The sequence below is a fragment of the Chiloscyllium punctatum genome, chromosome 16, assembly GCF_047496795.1.
Source record: "Chiloscyllium punctatum isolate Juve2018m chromosome 16, sChiPun1.3, whole genome shotgun sequence".
Taxonomy (NCBI): domain Eukaryota; kingdom Metazoa; phylum Chordata; class Chondrichthyes; order Orectolobiformes; family Hemiscylliidae; genus Chiloscyllium; species Chiloscyllium punctatum.
In genome coordinates this window covers 28,019,900-28,046,555 of record NC_092754.1, presented here as the reverse complement: position 1 = coordinate 28,046,555, position 26,656 = coordinate 28,019,900, and the positions used below count along the sequence as shown (strand labels likewise).

Below are 26,656 nucleotides of genomic sequence, written 5' to 3'. Positions count from 1 at the left end.
ATTAACATTACAAGTCCCATGATCTTTCTTCAGCAGAAGAAAGATCCCTGTTTCCAGAAGCTCTTTACTTGCTTAATGGTCTTTATGCTCGTACACAAAATATGTATGACATTGAAAGATGATAGAATCAATCTTGCCATGTTCACGAGAGATGGGGGGAGAAAGAAGAATAATTTCTTAGGTGATTTCCTTGTGCAAATTTGATCAGTTTGTTTTCATACACTGTACAACTTAAACATTTGGCTGTATGTTCTCTGTCATTCAGACACAACTCTTCAGACTGCTTGTCAGGAGATCAAAACGCTGAAGGAGGAGGTGTCTAAGTTGGTAGAGAGCGGTATGTGTGACTTGTAATTTTGTGGGGATAAAGTTGGTCTTATTCATTTTCAGCAATCCTTAAAATTCAGTTGGCTTTAAAATTGGCTTTTCCACGCAGCATTAGCCTTATGCATATAACTGCTTAGGTTAGTTCCTGAATTCTAACTCCCGTGAGTACTTTAATTTTACAACCTGTCCAATGTCACACATTGCCCACCCCCACAGCCAAACCTTATGTGAACAGCTTGCTACCTCACACTTTTGCTTTGCCCTAGCAATCAGAATTGCCTTAATTCCAGCCTTTTCCAATACTACTGATTGTCATGTTTCACAATCATATGTTTGCTGTTTCACAAGTCATGTGTTTCACAAGTGTTTGCTGGTCAATGGAAGTCAGACTTGTGTCATCTCTTTAAATGATGGCTAAACACATGATACTCATAAGCTTTACCTTTTCCAGTTTGGCCTTTAGTAGCCAAGGTAATGGAATCATTGGCTTCATTATTACAGCATTTCTATCTCAATTTATTCATTGCATTTTCATTCATTTGACAATATTGAAGCCAATGCTTTATTAGATTACTTACTTACAGTGTGGAAGCAGGCCCTTCGGCCCAACAAGTCCACACCGACCCGCCAAAGCGCAACCCACCCAGACCCATTCCCCTACATTTACCCCTTCACCTAACACTACGGGCAATTTAGCATGGCCAACTCACCTAACCTGCACATATTTGGACTGTGGGAGGAAACTGGAGCACCTGGAGGAAACCCACGCAAACTCCACACAGTCAGTTGCCTGAGGCAAGGAATGAATCCGGGTCTCTGGTGCTGTGAGGCAACAGTGCTAACCACTGTGTCACCATGCCGCCCACAAAACCAATTAAGTATAGAGCAGAAGTAGCTATTTAGCCTAAGGTTTTGCCACTGGTGCCTCAAATATGGTGAAGAAATCGAGAGAGGTGATAGCTAGGTATTATCCTATATGGGTGGAAACTGACCCCATGTCCAGATAATGTCATTGAGGAGTGGAATGTAGAAGAGGATTTGGGGTTGGGGGGGGTCAAAGGTCAATTCTTGGGCATTCCAAAGATTAAAGAATGAGAAGACCAACCAATGCCAAAAGTGCTGTCACTAAAATTGGTCATCTTTGAGTGAAATCAAGAGCACTCCCATTGTGCTGGTCAACAGAAATGTATGCTATAGAAGGGTAGTGAGGTCAATATACTGAATGTTGGAAACTGTTTGAAAGGAACAAGGTGGATTGAGAATTGCCAGTGGACAACGAGTTTATCATTTAATTAAAAACTGTTTCAGTGCCTTGACCAGGGCAGATATCTTATTGGAAATATACAAATCTTGAATTGTGAAAGAGATTTGGAATGCAACAACATGTTCGCGGAACAAACACAGAAAATGCTGGAGAAACTCAGCAGGCCTACCAGCATCTGTGGAAAAGGAAAGAGTTAACATTTTGAGTCCAGTATACTCTTCTTATGAAGTTCAGAATCATACTGGACTTGCAGAATTAACTCTGTTTCTTACACCACAAGTGCTGCCAAACCCGCTGAGTTTATACTGTGTTCCTGTGTTTGTTTCAGATTTCCATCATTTGCAATATTTTGCCTTTATTAGCATCTCCAAGGTCTTTGGTGAGGAATGGGCGATTGAAGATGTTGAGGTTGAGGATAGATCTTTGAGCTAGAGGTAAGTGGAGAACCATTTACACCATAAGCTAGCTTGGTGACCATATTGGAAAGTTGTGTGTTCAGTAGAAGGAGCAAGGTTGCGAGAGCAGAGATGGGGCCTCCCAAGCCTCCTGACCAAGGTAATCTCAAACACCGCATGAACAAATTAAGGTTGGAGCTGAGGGAAGATTTGGATTCAGGCTTAGAAGGTTGGGGAAAGCCATGGGATATTTTGTAATTTAACAAGTACAAGACCTTACTGGAAAGATATCATTTATGCTGTGTTACATCCTTCAAAAAGCCTAATAATTGATCTAAAATATGATAGTTATAAGACATAAGAGTGTAAGGAAAGTAAGAAAATTTCCTATCCCTTTAGCTAAAATGATCCCTATCTGTTGAGTGCCTTCCTATAGCATGATTGCAAGATTGATAACTTACTGTTTGGGTAATGTCTTTTGGCATCACTGGTATATGTTAAAGCTATAGTTTGTCTCAATCTATGATCCCCTGCCTCATAAGCTTTATTAAAAGATAACCTGATTTCTATAAATTTAATTTCTAAAGGTTTAACCTTAGAATAGCAGTGACATATTAAACCAGTTTCAACTGTTACCAATCTGTAAAACTACTGCTTAAAATTTTATCTTGAACCCTGAAAATCTTGTACTCAGTATTCAGCTCCAAGTGATAAATCTTTCCATTTGGGAAGTGGACCTAAAATAAAAGCTATTTCTGCAAACTTTCAATCCCTTTCTTCCTCACAGAGGTTATTTTCCATGTGACTGGCCAGGATGCAACTCTTTAATGCCATAAAAAATGGACTCACAATGTGCAGAACTCTCCAGTTTCATTTCATCATAGTGAAAACATGTCAAAGGTTCCAGAACTATTCATTTTATGAAGCATTTAAAAGCTTACATCATCCTTTACCCATTGTTCCTAGAGATCTCTTGTGTTGTCTTGTTTTAAATCTATTGAGCTCTTTTTAGGAATGTTGGGATACTATTTTCTGGCCCCAATCTTCAACCTAGTCAGACCCAGCTATTGGTGTGTGATGGACGTTAATGGAAAAATATAATAATTGGTGATCAATCTGATAAGGAAATGGTCAGGTAGGATAGTATAAAGTGTCACTCCTGAAGTTTTTCTTTATTTATGTAAAAATATGACCTCGACTGAACCAGTGATGAGGATATTGCAGTTAACCTCAATATTTCAAGAAGTAGGAATGAGAAAAAATCAACATTCTCACTCCTAATTGGTATTAAAAAGTTAATCACTTTTCTGTTTACCTGCTGGATATCTACTTCACCAGCCCCTGTGATTATTACCATTCCTAAAGCTTCCCCAATTGTTCCAATCACTGCGTAATTAAACCTTCCAATCCTCCAGACTAATACATTTGATGTGCCTCAGGCCTCTGATCTCCCTGAGATCTCGCCTTATATTGCTGGTGGTTTGTACATTCTGATTGTTCCTGACTTCGGACCTTGATCTCCCTTGTTGATTAAATGTTAAATCAGTAAGAGTCTTTGCCTTCATGTGAGGAACAGAGATGGCAGAGTTAGTTGTTCTGGGAAGAAAATTGATGGCACAACTTTCTAGTGACTATACATCACCAAGACATAAGTAAAAGGACACATCATTTTCTCTTAAAACCACGCAACTGGTGTAGTTATCAAATGGCTTCACATGGTTCATCTGTTAATTTGTGAGATACCCATAGCCCAAACATACCAATACATATGTGCATTCACAATTGAACTCAATCATTCTGTGTTTAGAGGACACAACTTCAAAAGTAAGCAGTCTTCATAAAAATGAAAGAACACTTTTGCATCATAAAGCATGACGTCACAGCTACATGTTGATTGTGTTCATTGAAGGTGGCAAAAGCTTTTGAAACAGCACCTTGTTAAGTATTGGTCAACCACAGCCAAATGGCTGAAGGTAACCATAGGGCTAATGATGGTCCAAAGGTTGCCCAATATTATTGTTTTTCCCTGACACACAAATGTATATATTTTGGGGCAATGTGCAATCACTAGCTGAATTATGGACAATCCGAATTTAACTGAGGCAAAACAGCCTGTAAGAAAGGAAGTGTTTGCAAAAAACAAGAAACTCAGTAAAAAACACAAAAAACAGATCAGAAAAGAGAAGGACTTGATTTCAGACAGCAAGGAATTGTCTCTACCTGTAGAAGAGGAAAAGCAAGAGGGAAAGCTGGAAGAAATGCAAGACAAAAAGGAAGAATCCATCAAAGAGCAAGTAGAGAAGAAGGAATTGCCTGAAAAAGATTCAAATCTCCTTCTTTTTTTCACAGACTTCATGGAACTAGATAAAGCCAAAGAACAGAACAGCAAACTGGATGAAGAAATCCTGGCACTACGTGAGCGTGTACGATCATTGGACTCAGAGCGGAAATCCCTTTTAGAAGTAGTAAGTAACTTGCATCAATTTAGTTACAATATTGAATACAATGAGCAGAATGTAGTGCCCTCCCTTGAGGCTGGTTTGGAGGCAGGCGGGGGTAGATTGTGGTCCATGTAACCTTCCCACCTCTGCTCCATTAAATCTGGGCTGGGAAAGCTTGTGGATGTCATTTCTGTGCCTTCATCAAGCAATTAATGTCTATATAAGAGCCTCTTACTGCGAAATTGGCATTCAACCAGCAGCAAGCAGAGTAGACACCACACAGGAAGGCCACAAAATAAGAAAGGTTGTAAGGAAAACCCAGGGAACTATAGAATGGTGACTGACATTGGTAGTTGTTGGAGGGAATCCTGAGGGACAGGATTGACATGTATTTGGAAAGGCAAGGACTGATTAGGGATAGTCAATACAGCTTTGTGCATGGAAATCATGTCACAAATTTGATAAGTGTTTTTTGAAGAAATAACGAAGAGGATTGATGAGGGCAGAGCAGTGGACGTGATCTATATGGATTTCTGTAAGGTGTTCAGCAAGGTTTGTCATGGTAGACTGGTTAGCAAGGTTAGATTTTCAAGGATGTTGCCAGGGTTGGAGGATTTGAGCTATAGGGAGAGGCTGAACAGGCTGGAGCTGTTTTCCCTGGAGTGCTGGAGGCTGAGGGGTGACCTTATAGAGGTTTATAAAATCATGAGGGGCATGGATAGGGTAAATATGCAAGGTATTTTTCCCCGGGGTGGGGGAATCCAGATCTAGAGGACATAGATTTAGAGTCAGAGGGGAAAAATTTAGAAGGGACCTAAGGGGCAACATTTTCATGCAGAGGGTGGTGCATGTATGGAATGAGCTGCCAGAGGAGGTGGTGGAGGTTGGTACAGTTACAACATTTAAAAGGCATCTGGATGGGTATATGAGGGACATGTGCCAAGTGCTGGCAAATGGGACCAGATTAGGTTAGGATGTCTGGTCGGCATGAACGAGTTGGACCGAGGGGTCTGTTTCCATGCTGTCCATCTCAATGACTCTCAATGCTGTGGGCTCTCAGGGTGGTGGAGGTCCCTCTGCTGTGTAAACAGAGTTTATTGAGTTACCTCTTTAATGGTTGGACCTTGGGAGAACTGTTGACTTTGTTTTTTTGATATCTTTATGTGACTACAAGAAGTTTTTTTTTCTTTGTGATTTTTGTTAACAATGCCTCAATGTTTATTTATGTAAGACTAAGAGGTACAAAGTGTTTAAAGTTCTTGTTCTTAGACTTTAGTAATCTGTTTAATTGACGCTTTTATAGGGTTTTATGAACACCAGTTCTTTTCCCCAAGAATTATGAACGGATGTTTATTTTCTAAGCAATTTCACACATGCTAATGTTACATAGGGTTCTTGGGGTTTTTGTACATAGTGCATTCTAGGTGGATGGGCTTGGAAGGGTCAGGTATCAGTATGGAAAGTATAAAGGGCCATTGGAGAACATGAGTTGACATTGAATTGGCATGGGGGCAAAGGAGATTTGGGATTGGGTGAGGGAGCATGAATTTGCATTGATTTGGAATATAGGGATCGTGAGGCCTTTTAATGGCCTTTTGAAATCCGTTTTTAAGATGTTCCTTATTCCAGTCTCTGGTGCTTAACTCCTCTGAGATCCTCTAACCATGGATCATGGAAATGCTAGTCCGAGACCACTAAAGAGATATGTACCCCTGCTTTGCAGTCAGCCATTTTGGAGTGCAGTGAATGGTTTAGTGACTGGTGACAATTGAGGGTGCTGGGAAAGGGAGTGAAAATCCCAGAATTGGGACCCACATGCCATTTTTAATGTCTGCAATGTCATTTCAACTCTACAAGCCTAGGTTAAAGAAGGAGACAGTATGATAATATAGTGAGGATGCAGGAAAGAGCGATGTTTTATATATGGAGTTCTTTTAACTTTGAAAGAGCAAGGATAAAAGAGAAGTTTCGGGGAGAGAGATTAGAGACAAAAGTCAGTAATGGTGACACTTGGTTTGTTATATTTAATAAGCATTTCTGAGTGGATTTTCAGCTCGCATCATTTGGCAGTGAGATAAATTGCAGCTTCTTTAGAGAACCAGCCATTTGATCTGAACCCCATTTCCCCCAGCTTCAGTAGTGAAGGGGTAGACAAGCTATTCCTTCATAACTGCACACAAATAAACATGACTGTTCATGTTATAAACACATCATCCATGGCTATCAGGTCCTGCAGTGGGATTTGAACCCAAAGGAGAGTAGGGGAATAAGAAAGCTAAAGTCATCAAAAATTGAAATAACGGATATGTAGAATTCCCAATATTGTTAAAGAATGTTTTGCTATATCAGCTCAGTGGTATGAATTTAAACTTTATTAGAGTCATATAATATCACGCAATGGTCATGAAATAGGATGCGATTGCTTTTTTTTCTGCCCCAGAGTGTGAGGGTGAGCATGTTAAGTGGCAACTAACATTTTGCCCTCCACAAGTGAGATAATTCACTGGATCACCTGTCAATCAGCTCATTAAGGCCTTGACACTGGCTGCCTATACTACAGATGCTCCTGCCCAAGTGGAGGCCCGGAGCTTCTGGGTTCCAAGGTCCATCAGGTCAAGGTTACTTGCAGAGCATTCAGTGGCGAGAATAAATTCCTTATATCTTCATCTCACAGGTTTGTGGGGAGATGGCATTCAGGGGATCAGTATCAAGGGCAGGGGTTTGGCTTTCAAAGGCCACACTCCTGCCTCTTCTCTGTGCCTCTGATTGCCCCCAAATTGGAGCAATTGGAGGCTCCCTCTTCAACATCCAGGCAGGTTACCATGGTTACCCAGTCAACTAGACATCTTTCTTGCCCACCTGCAAAGCAGATGATTGAGGCCCTTAAGTGGCCATTAATTGGTGAGTTGAAAAATTTACCCATGGTCCTCCTTGCCATTTCTCACCACCCCCAGGGAGGGGGGCAAATCACATCCATAGTTTTAAAGTGGGGCTCTGGAAAGGACTTCTGTGGGATCCTCAGATCATCAGATTTCTGTATTAAGTTATTTCTGTTGCTGTATGCTGATGAAAATGTTTCGGGTAGTCATTGTGCTCTTTCCTTGAGTTAGGAGACTTTGTCCTTCAGAATTGAGCACGGCCCTATAAAAGAAAATTTAAAAACCACTGTGTCAGTGCCACTCATGGAGATATATAACAATTGTACTGTGATGTCACTGCCATTGTGACGTGGCCTCAGTGGAAATATGATTTTATTTCCACTGGTATTTCCTTGCACAGGTGATGCTAATCAAATGGGTAGAATATTTATGGCTATTTTCACCAATTTGACATGATTCCAGTGGAAATAATGAAAACAACCAGAATTGGCTGAGAAAAGGTGCGTAAGAGTGACAAGGGATTGACTCACCACTATCCCCATTGGGAAGCATAAGAAAAAAAATTGTTAACTTAGACTTGTTTGTTTTCTTCAAAAAAAACATTCTTTGCCCATTCATTCCCTTTATTTCCTGAAGGTGCTGACTCTGACTAGCATATGGCTCCAAAGGTGCATGTTGTTTCCCTATTTGGAAAGGGAGAGGCATGGTCACAAATTATATTCTTTCGGAATCAGTGACACAGAAAAGAGCAGGCTGGATGTCTTATATGAATATACAAACATATGAATCAGGAGATGGAGTTGTCCTCCAGCTCCTTAAGCATCCTTGGATAAAATCATTAGACTGTGGTCTAATCTCCATTTCCTGCATATCTGACAATACTCTTATTCACTTACTGATCAAAATTCTATCTCCATCTTAAAACTATTCAATGACCTTGCCTCCACACTCTCTGGGGAAAGGAGTTCCACAGACCTATGACCATTTGAGAGAAAAAACATTTCTTTTCACCTTCATCTTACAGAGAGATTTTAGAGATGTCAGGATTGTTGTCTGTATTAAACCAATTTGGTGGAAAAAAGCTAAAGATGTCACGATGCGTCCAAGAGTGGCTGAGGTGAAGGTGCAGAAAGGGGAGCTTTATATTAAAGATGTGATGGGAAGTTTAGGAGCAGTGCTGGGGGAAATGTTCAGAAGGACAGGATATTTCCTATAACCATTTGGTGACAAAATCTTTGCAGAACAGGATAAATAGGACATTGGTAGAGTTGAACTCTTGTGAGGCAGAGAGAAGGGCAAAGCAGAGATAGAAATAATCATAGATGAACAAGAATCAGTGAAGGAAGGAGTGCCATAGCGAACACATATAACCAATTAAAGATCAGACATATGAATGTAGAGGCTTTAACAAATAGGGGAGTGCACTGCTATGACAATTGTTGCTGTCCAATGCATTGATAGAGATAGTTCAGTATGCACAAGGCCAAACTTGGGAGTGTTGCTGTAAGTGTGAATGACTTAAGGAAAGTGAATCGGTGGATATGCTTCTCAACTAGTTAATCTGAATTGACTTCTATAGCAGCATAAAACAAACAGAAATAATTTTGCATGTTTTATATAGACACTGATTCAAAGCAAAAGTAAAAGTGGGTTACTGTGTGAAGAAGTGAGAAAATATATCCCAGCTGAAGCATTTTATTTGTGGGTGATTTAGTTGATTTAATTTGATTAGCAATGCCCATGTGTACTAGTTTATGAACCAGTGAATGTAACGGCTGCTATCTTAACTGGCAGAATAATAATAAAATGAAAGATCATTTAGATTTTGACTTGATAATGTTAATTGCCCAGATAGCTAATCAGAAATGGAAACAAAATACCTAAGTGATGAAGTCACTGAAATAACTCCTCAGAGGCTGGTAACCCATCACCATGTCTTTACTTACATATGGCGTGTCCTTGACACTGAATCAGCTTGCTCAGAGCCAGCTCTCAGCATGAACCAGATATCTGACAGTCCTGTTCTTATCTGTCAGCTAGGGCTCCCTGTTTGGACCTGAGTAATAGCCCAAATCTGGTTGACCTCTTTACAATCACTCCATCCCTCAACTTCTGGATCCGAGGACATAGGCCGGTTCTTTTTCCATAGCTCCTCCAGGAATGTTTTAGCACTGGGTCAGGTTCCTCCAACTCTGCCTTTGATATGGGTGGTAGCTCAGCTCTTGCGCCCAGAGTGTCTTGGAAGAAATTCATTCTATCCATCAGGTGACAGAGGCATCAAGGTGGCAATATCCACTGTATCCATCTCAGATTGTGAGGTTTCTTCAATGCTTGATGGAGAGGGAAGACCCATGGGTTCTGGAACTGTTGGGAAGACTGTTGAGGAGCGCGCATGTTTTGTTCCCAACCATTTGTGAGTTTGCAGCTTTCACATGGTCCATGTGCTTGTTCAGGACCATTGTACCTACCTGATCTTTATACATCACTGGACTTGACTTTGCGTCAGCTATGTCTCATGCATGGCCATTCTCTAAGCTAAACTTTGTCCCCTGAAATAAACTGTCTTTCTTGTTATCTTCCAATTGGTGTAACCTGGTCTTGATTCTGTAGCCAAAGTAGGTCACTTGGGGTTCCTGAGACACATATTTTTCCCATCTGAGGCATACGCCAGCCTGAGATAAATGTCTAAGGACTATGTCCAAGATCTCTAAGTGCTCTTTATTCATTCGTCTTCACTGTTATTAGCATGTCATCTAAATAAATGGGGGCCTGGACTTGACCTTCTAAAATGTTCTCCATCGTGCACTGAAAAATTACACAGGCTGACAATACCCAAATGGCAGTCCCATATATTGGTACAATCCCTAATCGGTATTAATTGTAACATACTTCTTGAATCCTTATCTAACCACAACTGCAAATATGAATGGCACATGTTCAGCTTCGTGAAGGACAGCCCCCCTACCAGTTTTGTGTATAAATCCTCTATACGAGGGATTTGCTATTTGCTGATCTGTAAAAAGCAGTTTACAGTTCATTTAAAATCCCCATAAAGGCAAACCGATCATCGAGTTACACAATCTGTTGCCCATTCTGAAAACTGGACTGGTTTGATGATTCCTTTGCTTTTCAGCCTTCTGTTTTCTGTTTCTACTTTTGCCATAATGCGAATGGCATGGGGTCGGGGGAGCAGAATCATGAAATTTGCCTTTTGGTGAACATACAAGGTGGCCTTGGCTCCTTTGATAGTTCCTAGACCTTCCTGAAAAATTTCTGGGTATTTAATTAGGACTTCACTCAGCCAATCTCGGTGAATCTTTCTCAACTAATTTTGTCCCATCAAGTTTGGACCCGAGCCTTTTGCTACAATCAGTGGTAACTGAACCAGCTGTTTCTCAACTGGAACCAAAGTTGTACCCTTAATCTGTAAAGGTCCCCAGTATACATTCTCAGTCTATCTGAGGTCTTGCACAAACGTAAGGGTTGGAGTCCAGACTGAATTTTGTTAAAGACTGGTTCTGTGATCATCAAAACGACAGCACTGGTATCGACCAGCATTAGAACCAGGTGACCATTTAACCAGATGAGGATAAATAGACAAAGTCTTTTCCCTGAGGCGGGGGAGTTCCAGAACTAGAGGTATAGGTTTAGGATGAGAGGGGAAAGATATAAAAGAGATCTAAGGGGCAACTTTTTCACGCAGAGGGTGGTACATGTATGGAATTAGCTGCCAGAGGAAGTGGTGGAGGCTGGTGCAATTGCAACATTTATAAGGCATTTGGATGGGTATACAAATAGGAAGGATTTAGAAGGATATGGGCAAGTGCTGGCAGGTAGGACTAGACTGGGTTGGGATATCTGGTCGGCATGGATGGGTTGGACCGAAGGGTCTGTTTCCATGCTGTACATCTCTATGACTCTGAATCTATGTTGGTGGACTTTCCAGGATGTGCAGTCTCCTGGATACTGACCCACGTGTTCTCTTACTCCATTTAGGTCAGTTGGGACACTTTTGCTGTTGCGAGTCTGCATACTGGCAGCAACTTCAATGGCTTACTGGCCCAGATCTTGAAACAAATTTTAACCGTTTGGCTGAGGCTTGGGTTTTGCTGTGGTCCTGACTGAGAGTCCCTCTGTTCAGGATATGTCATGAATGAGGCAATACAATTGCCTCACTCGTGGTGTTCTCCAAGCTCAGTCAGACTGGCAAGGGTGTCTACTTCCATTGGAATACCCTGCAACTTATATGCTCCACTAGTCACAATTTCCAGTTGTAATGCCTGTTCTAATGTCTGTTCTAATGTCCAATTGGGCTTCAGCTAGTTGCCATTTTTGCATGGTTACATGATTAATCTCACATGGCCTCTCAGCGTCTCATTAAGAGTTAAACCAAAGTTTCATGCCTCTGACAGTTGTCTTAAGCTGGTCAAATATCCTGATATGGATTCCCCTGTTCCCGAATTGCCGAATAAAACCAATAGCATCTCTGAATTAGAGGAGGCTTGGGTTCTTCCTCAAGTAAATGTACCAAGTCTTGAAAGGATTTTGTATCTGGTGCCTCAGGGAAAGTTAGGCTCCTAACGATCAAAAAAGCTGCGGGTTGACAAGCTGTCAGGAGAATTATGTGTTGCTTTTCATCAGCCCCAATGTCATTTGCTGGGAAAAAATAACACATTCTTTCCACATCGTGGGCCCAGTCTTTGATGACAGGATTAATTGAGTAAAGCTTCCCAAATAATGACATGATGCCAGAAACGCTTATCTCGACTCAAAGACAGCTGTTGCGAGAGAATTTCTTCAGGAGTGTGCTTTTCTTTCTTCAGAACAGAAATAACTACAAGAGGCTGGTATCCTGCCACCCTTTATTTACATGTGGAGAGTCCTTGACAGTGAACCAACCCTGTCAGAGCCAGCTCTCAGAGTGAATAGGATGTCTGACGCTCCTGTTCTTATCTGTCAGCCAAGGCTCCCTGATTGAACCAGACTCTGAAGACACCATTTAAGATTTGAGGGCAAAATTGAGGGAGTTTACCGCAATGTCTAGATTCTAATGTTTTTTCATTCTCACCTTATTTTGTTACCATACTCACCATGAACTTTGCCACAGCACAGATGGGGACATTCCACCCCCAAATGTCAGCTAGCCACATTTCTTGCCCACCAGAGAAGCAGGTGGTGAGTAGAGGCTCTTATGTGACCATTAATTGCTGGTGCTTCGAGAAATTCACCCAGCAGAAGCAGAGAGAAAGGGGATGAGTTTTTACTACACTTGCCCAATTATTGGCACGGTGGCTCATTAGTTAGCACTGCTACCTCACAGCGCCAGAGACCTAGGTTCAATTCCTGCCTCGGGCAACTGTCTCCCAATGTCTGTGTGGGTTTCCTCCGGGTGCTCCGGTTTCTTCCCACAGTCCAAAGATGTGTAGGATAGGTGAATTGGCCATGCTAAATTGCCCGTAGTGTTAGGTAAACGTAGGGGAATGGGTCTGGGTGGGTTGCTGTTCGGAGGGTCGGTGTGGACTGTTGGGCTGAAGGGCCTGTTTCCACACTGTAGGGAATCTAATCTAATCTAATCTAATTTCCTCTTCTGGCCAACTCTTCCAATGTCTCCGGGAATGGCGGAGGGGTGGGGGGGGCACGGGGAGACAATGCTGCCATGGGATACCATACCTGCATGGTTTGGTGGTTGGCCTCCAATTGAGATAACTTGGTGGCAATTGGTGGCACAGATGGTGGGCATGAGTGTGGTCTTTGAAAGCTGGACTTTGCTTTTGCCTCTGAACCCCATTTCCTGGCATCATCCATCAGAATCAAACAGGAAAAGAATTTCACTGCTGGAGCCTAGAACAGGAAAGGAAAATTTATGCTTACCTTATTATGATGTGTTTGAATTAAATGACTTTGTTGATTTATTTTAAAATGAGTCATGCCTTTTATAACAGCAGGGACATTATATAATTTATATGAAAATTGTATTACGCTCAGACAGTACTATTCTGGGCTTGTACAAAAAGGATGAGTGCAACAACTGTATAACATTAGATTCCCTACAGGCCCTTCGGCCCCGCTGAAAGGTAATCCACCCAGACCCATTCCCCCACCCAGACCCATTTGCCCATGACTAATGCACCTAACACTATGGACAATTTCACATGGCCAATTCACCTGACCTGCACATCTTTGAATTGTGGGAGGAAACCGGAGCACATAGAGGAAGCCCATGCAGACACAGGGAGAATGTGCAAACTCCACACAGACAGTTGCCCAAGGCAGGAATCGAACCTGGGTACCTGACGCTGTGAGGCAGCAGTGCTAACCACCGAGTCGCTGTGCCGCCCATAACATAAAAGCTTTCCACGAGTAAATTTTCTAGTCCTGCAGCCCTAAACAATGTAAACAATTTGATCGCAATTAAACTCTCAATTTCTTGTAATTCATCCCTTAAAAAAAGATAAACTCACAATCTAGCCCCATCGTCTCTTGCTGATGCCTAATATGGTCAAAACTGAATGATTGATTACAACTGCATGGCTGTGGTCTCGGTTCATTTTCCTTAATTTTATTTAGGGTGTGTTTAATGTTAACGTTGCAAATTCTTTGCCCATGTGTTGGAAATTATTTGAAAAAAGGGGTTGCAACAGGAGTAAGATGATGCCTTACAACAAAGACAGGAAGGCATATTTTAGCAGGCTTGAACCTTGAACAGCAGAGAATATATTCTCTCCTTGGATTATAGGAGACTGAGAAATGACCTTATTGAGATTTATGAAATCATGAGAGGCATAGATAAGGTAGATAGCCAACATCTTTTCCCCATGGTAGGGGAATCTAAAACTAGAGGACATAGGTTTAAGGTGAGAAGTGAGTGATACAATAAGGTCCAGAGGGGCAACTTTTTCACACTGAAGGTGGTGAGAGAATGGAATGGGCTGCCAACGGTTGGAAGCGAGTACAATTTTGTCATTTAAGAAACATTTGGATAGGTACATGGATGGGCTAGGTAAGGAGGGATATGGATCAAATGCAGGTAAACGGGACTGGATTGATTGTGAAAACTGGGCGGCATGGACATGTTGGAGCTGAAGGGCCAATTTTCATGCCGTACACCTCTATGATTCTATGACTCTAATCGGGGAACTCATATTCTATAAGATCCACCCAGTTGATATCGTTACAAGCACCATTTTGACACAAGGTCATAGAAGCTTACAGCAGAGAATTATGCAATTTAACTCATCGTGCCTGTCTCAGTACTTTCTAGATTATTCTAAATTTATTCTGCTAAACTGCATCTTTCTGTGCTTCAAATGTTTATCTGATTACCCTATAAAAGATACAATACAGTAGTTTCTTTCCAAATTACTCCCATGATCAGGATAAGATGATCTGCAAATCATTACAAAATCTTTAAAAGAACCAGTTTCAATATAAGAGGAGCTAATACTGGATAATGTTCAAAACAATCTAACTTGATAATAAATAGAAAACTTTTAATAACATACTATGAAGCATCGAGGATAATATCTCAGGAAAGAACTGCCACCTTAATAAGGCCTGATAAGACAATACTGAATAAGGCAAGTACATAATACAAATTCTACAATGGTACAGAGGGGAGGAATACAGGAATCTGAATATTTTATAAAGGACTGTCACTTAGATAACAAAGAAGGAACTAGAAATATGATGCTGTAGAAGCTGATGTACAAAGAATAAGAAGTACATCAGTATTACGACAAGAGGTTATCAAAGAAGATTCAAGACTTTTTAAAGATCCAACAGGATTGGTAGTGAGGATGAACTAATTACAAAGGCCCCAAGTCCATGGATGCAATAATAAGGTCTTTGTGGCAAGATGTCCGCAACAGGGCTCCCAATAGGAAACCCACTGAAGTAGAGTAGCTTTTCACTTGTCATTTCTATCATATACAACTGATACAGTAAAAATGAGATAGCATTTCTCCAGGACCAAGGGTGCTACATGGACAGCACAAACTACACAATTATACACGGCGTAAAGTGCAAAACACACAGAGTTGGGGAGGATCCTTCTTTCAAATATTTACTGGTGTGTGCATTATGATGCCCATCAATTCGATGAGGTTTCCTGTTCCACGGTTCCATTCTGAAAAATGTTTAATTTTAAAAAATTCTTTTGGTGTCCAGGCCACATTCTTAGCAAGGTGAAATAGAGGATAGGTGAGTGGAAATAGAAAGATGGATAAATGAGAGATGGTTAAATCAGGAGAAAGTGAGAAATGTGGTGTGAGGACAAGAAATATGGGATTAAGACCATTGTGCTGAAGCTGCATTGTCTTTTGGTCAGGTCACAGCTTGAAAATTGTATTCAATTCTGGTACTGATACACATGAGGAAAATACAAACTAAAAGTGGTGCAGAGAAGATAACTATAAGGCTAATTCAAAGTGGCAAGACTAATAATCCTAAATACTGTTTCAAGGTCATGAGACTATATCAGATAATGACCATTTAGACCACTTAAATTTATCCATTGAAACAGCTCAAAGGATTTTGTCTTCATTACATGTATGAAGAATTTCCTGGTACTTGTTCTAAATGTATCTCTTATTGCTTTGAACTTGGTTTCTTTTGTCTTATTAATTAATTGTAAATTAATTTAAAGTAATATTATGGATATAAACTATATTGCATAACTCTGAAAATATCAGCTCACCAAAACTCCTTTTCAAGATGTAAAGAGAGATTAACATTGTTCCCTGGCTGGTAGAAAACTCCAAAGAAATATTCAGATGTATAGTTGGAAAGCTAATCATAGCTAAATTTCCTATTAATGTACGATTTTCTTCTGAATTCACATCCTAGGAGACATTATGAGCTGAATTTAACAGCCACCCACTGCAGTATTTAAAGTTGGGGTCTCAAAATATAGAAGGTGGCCTTCCCATTGTTTCCCCACCATCCAACCCCACTGTCCCAGCCAGGCCCAGAAGACCAGATTTACTTTTGAGTCCTGACTTCAAGACTCTGCTTCCTTGGGAATTTATTGGAGGTTCAATAGTTCCCAGTTCCCAATCATACTGGCCAGCAGCTCACTTGGGTGGGATTTCCTCCCAGATAGTGACAGAAGCCTCATTTTGTTTTAATTAAGGGTGCTCCTTGCATAATATCGCTGCATCACAGCTGACTATGTGGTGTATAGGTCTGAAAGAGTCTGAAATTGCTAATACTGAAGGAATGGTATAAGCACCTGCCAGTGTGATAATGTGAACATAGGAGGTATAGTTAGTAAGTTTGCAGATGACACCAAAATTGGAAGTGTAGTGGACAGCGAAGAAGGTTACCTCAGATTACACAGGATTTTGATCAGATGGGCCAATGGGCTGAGGAGTGGTAGGTGGAGTTTAACTCAGATAAATGCGAGGGCTGCATTTTGGAAAAGCAAATCTTAGCACGACTTAATGGTAAGGTCCTAGGGAGTGTTGCTGAACAAAGAGACCTTGGAGCGCAGGTGCATAGCTCATTGAAAGTAGAGTCGCAGGTAGATAGGATAGTGAAGACAACATTTGGAATGCTTTCCTTTATAGGTCAGAGTATTGAGTATAGGAGTTGGGAGGACATGTTGTGGCTGTACAGGACATCGGTTAGGCTACTTTAGGAATATTGCATACAATTCTGGTCTCCTTCCTATTGGAAGGATGTTGTGAAACTTGAAAGGGTTCAGAAAAGATTTACAAGGATGTTGCCAGGTTTGGAGGATTTGAGCTATAATAAGCTGGAACTGTTTTCCCTGGAGCTTCGGAGGCTGGGGGGTGACCTTATAGAAGTTTATAAAATCATGAGTGACATTGATAGGGTAAACAGACAAAGTCTTTCCCCTGGGGTGGGGGAGTCCAGAACTAGAAGGAACCAGGTTTAGGGAGAGAGGGGAAAGATATAAAAGGGACCTAAGGGGCAACTTTTTCACATGTATGGAATGGGCTGTCACAGGAAGTGGTGAAGGCTAGTACAATTGCAACATTTAAAAGGCATCTGGATGGGTATATTAATAAGGGTTTCGAGGGATATTGGCCAAGTGCTGGCTAATGGGACTAGATTAGGTTGGGATATCTGGTCAGCATGGATGAGTTGGACTGAAGGGTCTGTTTCCATGCTGTGCAACTCTATGACTCTATGACACATACACTTGTAAGTAGAACAACTTAGAATCTCAAAGAAGTGAGACCTAACAACCAGGCCTATGCAAGTCTATGTAACAATGTCCATCATGTTAATGTAACAGGTAACAAATTGCTAATATGCAATGAACAATATCTGCTAACTACAGTAGGCTCTTCTGGTGAGACCATGGAGTAATTTCCCTCTAAAACACCAAATCAAGCAGCCTTCATTATAAACAGGAGTTCATACAGTGGCAGTGAGCTGGCATGTTGGTACGGCAGGTTTCTGAGTCACTGAGCTCATAAACAATATTTCCGTCAGATTGCCGGGAATTAGCACTGCACTATAAATCTGAAAACTCAGGTAATGTTCTGGGGAGCTGGGTTCAAATTCTGCCATGGCAGATGGTGGAATTTAAATGCAATAAAAATCTGGAATTAAATGTCTAACGATAACCATTAAACCATTGTTGATTGTCAGGAGAAACCCATCTGGGTAATGTCCTTTAGCAAAGGAAATCATTCATGGTTACCTGGTCAGTTCTACAAGTCACTACAGACCGACATCAACATGGTTGACTCTTAGCTGTGCTCTGGGCATTTATGAATGCTGGCCCAGCCAACAATGCCCACATCCTGCTAATGAATTAAAAGAAACGGTAAAATCCAGCCCGATATTCCACTTTCTGGGTGCTGTATAACTACAATAAGCCCAATTGCTTCCCATATTTGTGAAAAAGTAAGTGTCACAATTTCATTTCTTGTTGGTGATTGCAAAGAGTCTTATAATGAATTATGTATCATAACTATAGCCCAGATCCCACAGTAGCAGAATTATAGCCAATGTGGAAAATACTGGGATTGTTTTTAAGTTACATAGAAATAATAATATATGCCTTTCTTTTTGCAAAACAATCACAATATTGATGACTTGCTTCCACCCATTTAATTTTAAAGCTTTCCTTTCTTTCCAACATTTGTTTCAAAGTAGCAAAATCAATCCCTGACATGTTCTCACTCAATTTTCCTAAAATGCACTTCAGCCCACAGTAGATGATTTCCTCTGTGACAGATGCAGCAATCTTCAGTATACCCGTTATATAGTCTTCCTGAAGAAGGGCTCATGCCCGAAACGTCGATTCTTCTGCTCCTTGGATACTGCCTGACCTGCTGCGCTTTTCCGGCAACACATTTTCAGCTCAACATGTTTAAATGCCCTACATATCTGATTCCTAATTTTAAATCCTACACTAATAATTTTAATTAATAACACATTTATAAAATTCCACATTGCCTTCCTATTGAAGTCATCAACATATACCACAAAGGTGGTTGGAAACTTTCCTTTATGGTACCATTGACCTTGTAGATCTGCTTTTAGCTGAACATCAGTTATTTTCATCAAAGCAAATCTCTGCAAAAGGTAATTTATCCAGGAAACATCACTCAGTGATGAAAAATGGCTTTTATGACAATTGATACTCTCATGAACATATGGCAAAAAGATCTTCAAAGTTTCTTTTCCAGCTGTGGGAGAGTTGACTCCAACAGCTATATCGCCCAATCACTCTTCAAACCCTCCAGCAATCAGCCTTGCTTTAGCCTTACCACTGCCGTCTCCAAGGATTTTTGTCAGTGCATATCTACCATTGCCTTCCTCCCAACCAATACCGAATACATTCCAAATTCTGTTTGAATATCTAATTTCCTTTATTAATAAAAGCAAAAAAAATTTGAATAACCTCATCAGGCCCAGGAGCATCAGTGGAGGGAGTAACAGAGTTACATTTTTGAAGATTTTTCTCAGCACCTTCAACACTCGACACATACACTGGAGGTATGAGACGCCTTGTTTACCTCAAATGGATCCTTGGAGTCTGTGTGAAATTTTACACACATTTAGCAAGTATGGTTCTTCACATGACCCTCTTTGATAAGGTACCAAATATCCTGAATTAAATTTGATATCATGTGGACTTACATAATGCCTTGATGCTCTCCATGTTTTATCCAAGAGCTCAGCAGTGATGAAAGCCCATATTTTTGCATACAAATTAACTATTTCTACTGTTGTCCAGAGCAGGAGCAATTAGGCAATTTGAGATTTTGCTCCTAGACAAGTTGATGGGTACGATGTCCTCTAATTATTGGAAGTGAATTATTTGCATTGCTCTTATATGTACCTTATCGGGCTTAATTTGTAGTTCTTTCATGGAATGTATGCTCAGCAGCATAAATATCTCACTAAAGACTAAGTCAATACCTATAAAATGGCTTATTCCAGCAATTTAACTTGCTCCAGCAATTGCAGTTTCTTTTAATAACCTCAATGAAACCATGAAACAACAATCTTGCATGAACTCTCACCACTGCATAAATTATTGTCATGACACTGTCATGTGTAAATTTGAACCTCTCAGATTTAGGCAGTCTGTCACGTTATAATTATTTGAGACACACCTGATGTACCTATTAATTATTCCTTCAACATTACGGGGAGTCATTGAACATTAGCTCTTGTGTCATCTTCGTTTCTCTCAATTCTCTTTCTCATTCTGTTGCATTTCCTCTCACTCTTGCACTTGTTTTATCTCTTTTATATTCTCCTATTTTCCTCTTCATTTCAACATGTGTTTCAATAACAGTCTACACTGTTTTATGTTGTGTCTCAATAGGTTGAAAACCTTCAAAAAGCCCAGCCAGCACAGGCACAACAACCCAGTCGTCTGCAAAATAAAATGAATCAACTGAAACCAGAAAATAAGGTAAATACTGAAAAAGTCTGAAGCAAATTTGAGTTTATATGATGTCAGCTAGTTCATAGTCTCTGTTTCCTCCCTTGTAGTCCTGCTGTATGTTATGGTTAGGTTTTAACTATGTTATGGTTAGGTTTCAACAAAGTAGCCAAACTGATGGGCTCAGGGTAGAGGAGGATGGCTGCTGGATTCAGCATGGAGTTGGGTGGCTAGCGGGCTCACATTGGAGATAGGTATTTGGTTAGTTCAGCGTGGAATTAAGTGGGATCAACAAAGTGCTATGCTTTTTGAGCGAACTGGCTGTTGGGTTGCTTGTGGAATACGGCTGCTTTGCAGACCGAGCTTAGAAAGAATATATCATTGTGGAATTTTCAAGCTGATTATCCTGGCATGGAGGTGGGATGTTTGGTAGGGTTATGGTGGAGTTAGGTTTGCTGATTAACTCAATGTAAAAACGGTGGTCGATTTGTGAATGCTGCAAACACCACCTCTAGGTGAGACCAAGAGTGTACGTGCACGAAGAGGAATGCAACATAATTCGAAAGTGACAGAAAGCAGCAGCTATTTGAAAAGTTGGCATGCCAGTTTATGCTGTGGGGAAGTATTAGCAGCCCTGGCCCTGGTCTCAGCCTCCTGGGACTCCTCCACAAGCCTGTAAGGTAGGTGGAGAGGGCTGGTCAGTAAGGTGATGATGGTTCAGGGTGAGTATAGTTCCTGAGGGGTCCTACTCTGCAGTTACCATCAGGGAGAAGAGGCTCGTCTTCATCAGCAGTTTGCTTCCTCCTCACCTCCAGCCCAGTGGCATTAATGGCGCATGCTCAAATGCACCCTGGAATGGTGAAATGGCCTGTTGCAGCCAGCTGACTTTACTGGCTGAGTCTGCGTGCACGAGGCTGTTTTGATACTATGAATAATCACTCTTTAATCACAGTGAAAAGTCTCAACTCTGAATTTACTAAGCCACAACTTTGTCATTCAATAATAATGCTGGAAATTCTCAGGAAGCCAGACAGCAACAGACTAAACAACTGGGATTTTGGGGAATTAATTTTAAAGGTGTAGGCTCGAGTGTTTCTGCAGAATAATGGATGTCTGGGTTCTCTGCCAAACATGTTTCTGTAATTCTTGATTGAGCGATGCCATAGCCTGTCACAATGATCATGCTAGGCTATCGTGGGTGGGTGGGACACGACGAACTAGTGGGGAGTGAGGACATTAGAGTCTTTCTGTTTTATTGTAATTGGGACAAAATTTCAAGCAATGAAAGCAGACATTGGGTTACTTGTGATCATTTTCTCAGCTCAACTGACCCAACTGTAGCTTGCACCCAACAGACACAATGAAAATCTCATCCTTGGCAGCACCAAGCTAGAACCTTTCCTGATTCCTGCTATTTGCCACAAGGATGAAAATCCAGTTTCATTTCAAGTCAAGATGACTTCTGATGAAAAATCATCTAGATTGCTTCTATCTTTTCCAAGCAGTACAGGTTGTTCTGCTATAATGTGCGTTTTGTCAGTGCGATTGGCTATAACATGATTGATGTATTGTGGACGTTGTTTGGATAATGCAAACTTTATACTGAGTAGTCATAGCAATTTTCCATTAGCAATCTTCTACAGCACAATTTTGTATAGCACGAGGTTGTAGAGGAACACAACCGTCGCGTTATAGCAGAGTGACCTGTAATAGTTGTTGTCTCTTCTCATCACTTTCTTAACCTTTCCTCATTCTACCTGAGGCGGAACCAGCCCAACAAGTGGGTTCCCAGTCACAACCAATAAAAGAGATTCCTGTGCCAGCTGTTCGTAAGAAGCACAAGATACCTTCATCTTCACGTTCAACTAGTAAGGTAAGGGATGAAATAAGCATGTGTTCCAACATGGCTTAGTATCAAAGTGCATGGTCTGCTAATGCACAGGCTAGTTAGGTATCAGGTTTTATTCTTGGCCTTTGCTAAGTCTACAGTCAAGTCTGCGGTGGGGTTTTCCATTCTATGTTTTCAGTCTTTAATTTATGACACTTTACTTGTTTCTCCAATTAACACAACTGTGATCTCACATTTACCGATGATAAGTTCAGAAATGATCCCATCACCAGCAATTGCAGAAGAACATCGTCTCTTTGTGAAGGAGCTGTGAAAATATGAGTAGTTTAATTCAGCAAGACATCTGCTCGCAGGTCAAGTGGAGAGAAACCAAGGGATGGAATGTCTGTCATAACACTATGGGGGATAAGAGGCTGGGACTAGGTTGTCCTTCCATTCTGTGCAGGAAATATGTCTGGATGTGTTCATGTGGGAGATAGTGAACGAGGGGGCACACATATGGGAGAAGAGGAGTCTTTGTCAACCCTAAGACTGAGCCTGATACATGTCCACATATCCCTGCCTCCTCATCCCTCCCTAACAACCTATCCACAAAGCAGGTTAGGTAGTGAGGAAAATCCTGGTGGAATAGCAACCTGCTTCACCTAGGTCAACTTGGAATGTGCATCACCAGAGGCAAAATAAGATCAGTGTTAGTTAAATCTAACTGCTTAGCTTGTCTCCAGCCTCATCCCCGTCCCTGGTGATCAGGACTTGTGTTTTGGAAGGAGGGTATTTGACATTCTGCTATGGTGGCCTACCAGACCCTCAGTACTCAGATCACCTGCTTCCTTGGGGTTGCTTGTGTGCATGCAGCAATTCATCGCAGTATATAAATATGGTAAATTCAGGAGAAGGGAAAGGTAAGAAGAGATTTAAGAATATTTTAAATTGTGTAAGCATAATTGTTTGAACGTAGACAGACTGTTTCTTTTTGTTATTTAGTTGGTGAAAACATAGAATGTTTTAAGTAGATTATGGAATACTTTACATCAGGCAGTGGTTGGGGAAGTGAGCAGCATGACCAACTGTCTCAGATTTTAATGGATCTGCCCATGTTTAAGGTAATGATCTCTCATCCTAGATTAATTACTGCCAGGACACTGCTTGTTCTTATTTCAGTGCTTTATGCATGTGCAGTACGCACCTACCCTCTCTTGTGGAAGACCACTCAGAGCAGCAACACTCCATAGACCCCCACATCCAATCGTAAAGTTTTGCCTAAGTGACCTTTCCCCCTAACAGGTTGTTACCAAGGTGGAGGTAAAATTGATTCAATATTTGAGGCAGAGAAAGTTACCAGGATATAGGAAAAGCAAGAAGGAGCAGCTTTAGTTGATGGACTGAATGAGCTGAGCTGTTAGCATTACACTTGTAAGTACAGTATAGTTTGCCATCCAAATTTTATTGATCTCTCTCCTTTACTCCAGGAATGTCCTGTAACAGATATGGAACAGGACTCATTACTCTTGGATTCAGGCCAAGACATGCACCATCCAAAATCGGAGCTACTCCACAAAAGGTTTGTGAGCAGATCATTTTGGGGGAGGGGAAAGCATAAGTGTTTTCCTCTTCCACAAATGTTGCATTTTGTGCACCATAAATGGGTTAGACTAGATTTCAAATAAAGTTTATTCTGTCTTGTCTGGAATGTGATAATTTAATTCTGCATGCTGTAGGGTATTCAATGTCTCTGTACTATGTTATTTGATTCATTTATGATATGTAGACAAGCTGGTTCCAGAGCCTCCATTGCTAATGTTACTGTTTTTGGAAATGCAGATAGATCATAGTCCCAGATAAAGAGCTTTCAGCAATCACAGTACAGCTTTCAGAGAATGTGTGTTGTTCAGCATTAAGCTTAGGAAACGTGCAACTGTCACAGACTCTATAACTCTCTAATTACTGCATCCAAAAATATCTTCCATGAGCATGAGAGATGCTGTAGTGTCATTTGGGACGTCAGAATCATTCAGATAATCAATCATTTGTTTCACTATGTGCTCTTCTGGTGTGCATGGATGTTGTATTTCTCTGCATCACAACAGTTATTGGACTTCAAAGCAGTACATTCTATGAAGAAACATTTTGCGAAGTTTCTAAGATATGATAAATTACTATGTAAACACCACACAACACCAGGTTACAGTCCAACAGGTTTAATTGGAAGCACTAGCTTTTGGAGCACTGCTCCTGATAAACCTGTTGGACTATAACCTGGTGTTGTGTGATTTTTAACTGTACACCCCCTTCCAACACCAGCACCTCCAAATTATATAAACACCAATCTTTATTAAACATGCTTTTGGATGTCCTTCATCACAAAGGTTATCAACTCTTTTTGTAGCCATGGTTCTTGAGTTCCATACCTGATCTTGGCTGGTACTTTGGAGTTTAGTGAAAAATTAATTTGGGTTCTCCATCCTCGTCACAATTCATGATCACTGTTACAGTGCATTCGTGTAAATGCCTGCAGAATTAAGATCAGGCTTGGCCGTTCCCCCACAGTTGAACATCTTGTTAATAACCTGAGTGATGTTAGTGGGGGTTTCACCCAACAGCTGGAGAGGCAGCAAAATCCTTACATTGCCTTTCTGGATGAAGGCCTGCTGTTTTGAATTGCCTTTTAAGTGGCCAGCAACAGGCCTTCTCTGTTGCTACCCGAGGAAATCTTCTCTTCCATCTAGAGTAAAAGCTGCTCACTGCCGGCAATATAACCTGGAGAGTGATGGCCTTTGCAGGTGGTGTACTCAGCAAAAGACCAAGGATCGCTGAGGGACTCACCCCAAAGGTAAGTGAGCACAGGTGATGCCATGGGTGAGGGGAATAGACGCCAAGCTGTGAACAGGCCAGGATCTCGCAATTAGGCACAGGGTACCTTTGAATGAGGAACCCGACCCACAGAAACCCACCAGCAAATATAACTGGTATCACATTTTGAGCTTCCCACAGAGGTCCTGCCCACCTCTGCTTAAGTACCAACAACTGTTGGATGAGGCCTGAAGTCAGCACTAATTGCCCTACTAAGAGCCTCACTTTGCAGCAAGGTAGAAAAATTGTCCACAAGTCTTCCAACTCCAGCCTAAACCCTCCTGGAACCCTCCTGCCCAATTAAATGCCCCTTTCCAGCTCCAAACTGATTTCAGGGCAGGCATTAAATTTTGTCCTCAATCTTTAAGATCAACTACCTGTGGGAGATTTCTACAATGTTAATGAATCTGCCAAAGCAAGAATTAACACTGTCATAGGAAGAAGCATGAATATTTGAAATTGAAAAGGCACAACATTGTATATTGTCTGTTGTATATTCTAGGTGCCACCATGAGATTAATCGGTTAGACTCTAAGAACCATGATCTGCAACGGAAGTTGCACAGACTGCAACAGGATCTTGAAGAGCTGACGATAAGGAATGAGACACTTGAGAATACTTTGGCAGAACAGCGTAATCACCCTAGAGATGGCCAGCATAGCACTGACTGTGAGAAGGAAGTACTAAAAGCGAAGGTTAGTTCAGACAGCAGGTGACATTATAACTATTATGGACTCTTCATTCAGTTGTAATACTTTGAATGAGACAAGGATATTCCTGGGTGGCTTTACAACTCCAATACTGCAGGCTGACAATATTTGCAACCTATGCCTGACCACACAGTTGAATATTTTTGAAATTATATCTACATTGAATAACACTTTCTCTTGCCACCTTTCTTTCTTGTACTAACTCATTTGATTTTATTTGATTTATTATTATCACATGTATCACGTTACAGTGAAATATATTGTTTTGCACACTAGCCAGACAAATCATAGAACTATAGACATATACAGCATGGAAACAGTCTCTTCGGTCCAACTTGTCCATGCCGACCACATATCCCAAATTGATCTAGTCCCATTTGCCAGCACTTGGCCCACATCCCTCTAAACTCTTCCTATTCATATACCCATCCAGATGCCTTTTAAATGTTATAAGTATACCAACCAGTTACCCCTTAGGTCCCTTTTAAATCTTTCCCCTCTTGCCGTAAACCTATGACCTCTAGTTCTGTACACACCCACCCGCGGGAAAAGACTTGTCTATTTGCCCTATACATGCCCCTCAGGATTTTATAAACCTCTATAAGATCACCCCTCAGCCTTTGATACCTAATAAGTACATCAGGGTAATAGAACAGATACAGTGTTATAACTACAGTGAAGGTGCAGAGCAAGATCAAATCCAATATATGAGAAGTCCATTCAAAACAGCAGGGAAGAAGCTGTTCCAAAATCTGTTTGTATGTGTGATGCTGCTGTCGCTTTAAGAGATTATTTTGTACTGAGGTTTTTTGAAAAGGGGTTATAAGGCAGAGGTGGCAACGTGTCGCTAAGAAAGTAAATAGTTTGTGAGGCTTTGTAGTTTTTTTTTAAGTTGGAACAATGGATGTAGCCTGGGTGTGGCTAGCTCTCACAGACCAGGCTTTCTTGTTTGTTTTTAGTTTTTAGGGTTAGTTTTAAACAGAAGCCAAGGTGTCAAAAAAGTTGGAAGTTTCAGTGAATGTCTCCTGGCTGCTACACTCTCCGAATCCTCTTTTGATGTTTTTTAC

General features: G+C 41.0%; 1 protein-coding gene across 9 annotated transcripts in view; it reads left to right on the top strand.

Moving 5' to 3' along the window:
• Positions 1 to 26,656, top strand: part of ccdc30 (coiled-coil domain containing 30) — a 160,461-nt gene that overhangs the window by 32,907 nt on the left and 100,898 nt on the right. For 8 of the 9 annotated variants that reach the window (XM_072586608.1, XM_072586610.1, XM_072586613.1 and 5 more), the window contains 6 exons: positions 266 to 337; positions 4,336 to 4,451; positions 20,121 to 20,210; positions 21,943 to 22,053; positions 23,499 to 23,590; positions 25,382 to 25,574. In XM_072586608.1, the coding sequence (XP_072442709.1) occupies positions 266 to 337; positions 4,336 to 4,451; positions 20,121 to 20,210; positions 21,943 to 22,053; positions 23,499 to 23,590; positions 25,382 to 25,574 (674 nt within the window). The remainder of the gene's footprint in view (positions 1 to 265; positions 338 to 4,335; positions 4,452 to 20,120; positions 20,211 to 21,942; positions 22,054 to 23,498; positions 23,591 to 25,381; positions 25,575 to 26,656) is intronic. The other variant, XM_072586609.1, reaches the window with a different exon arrangement.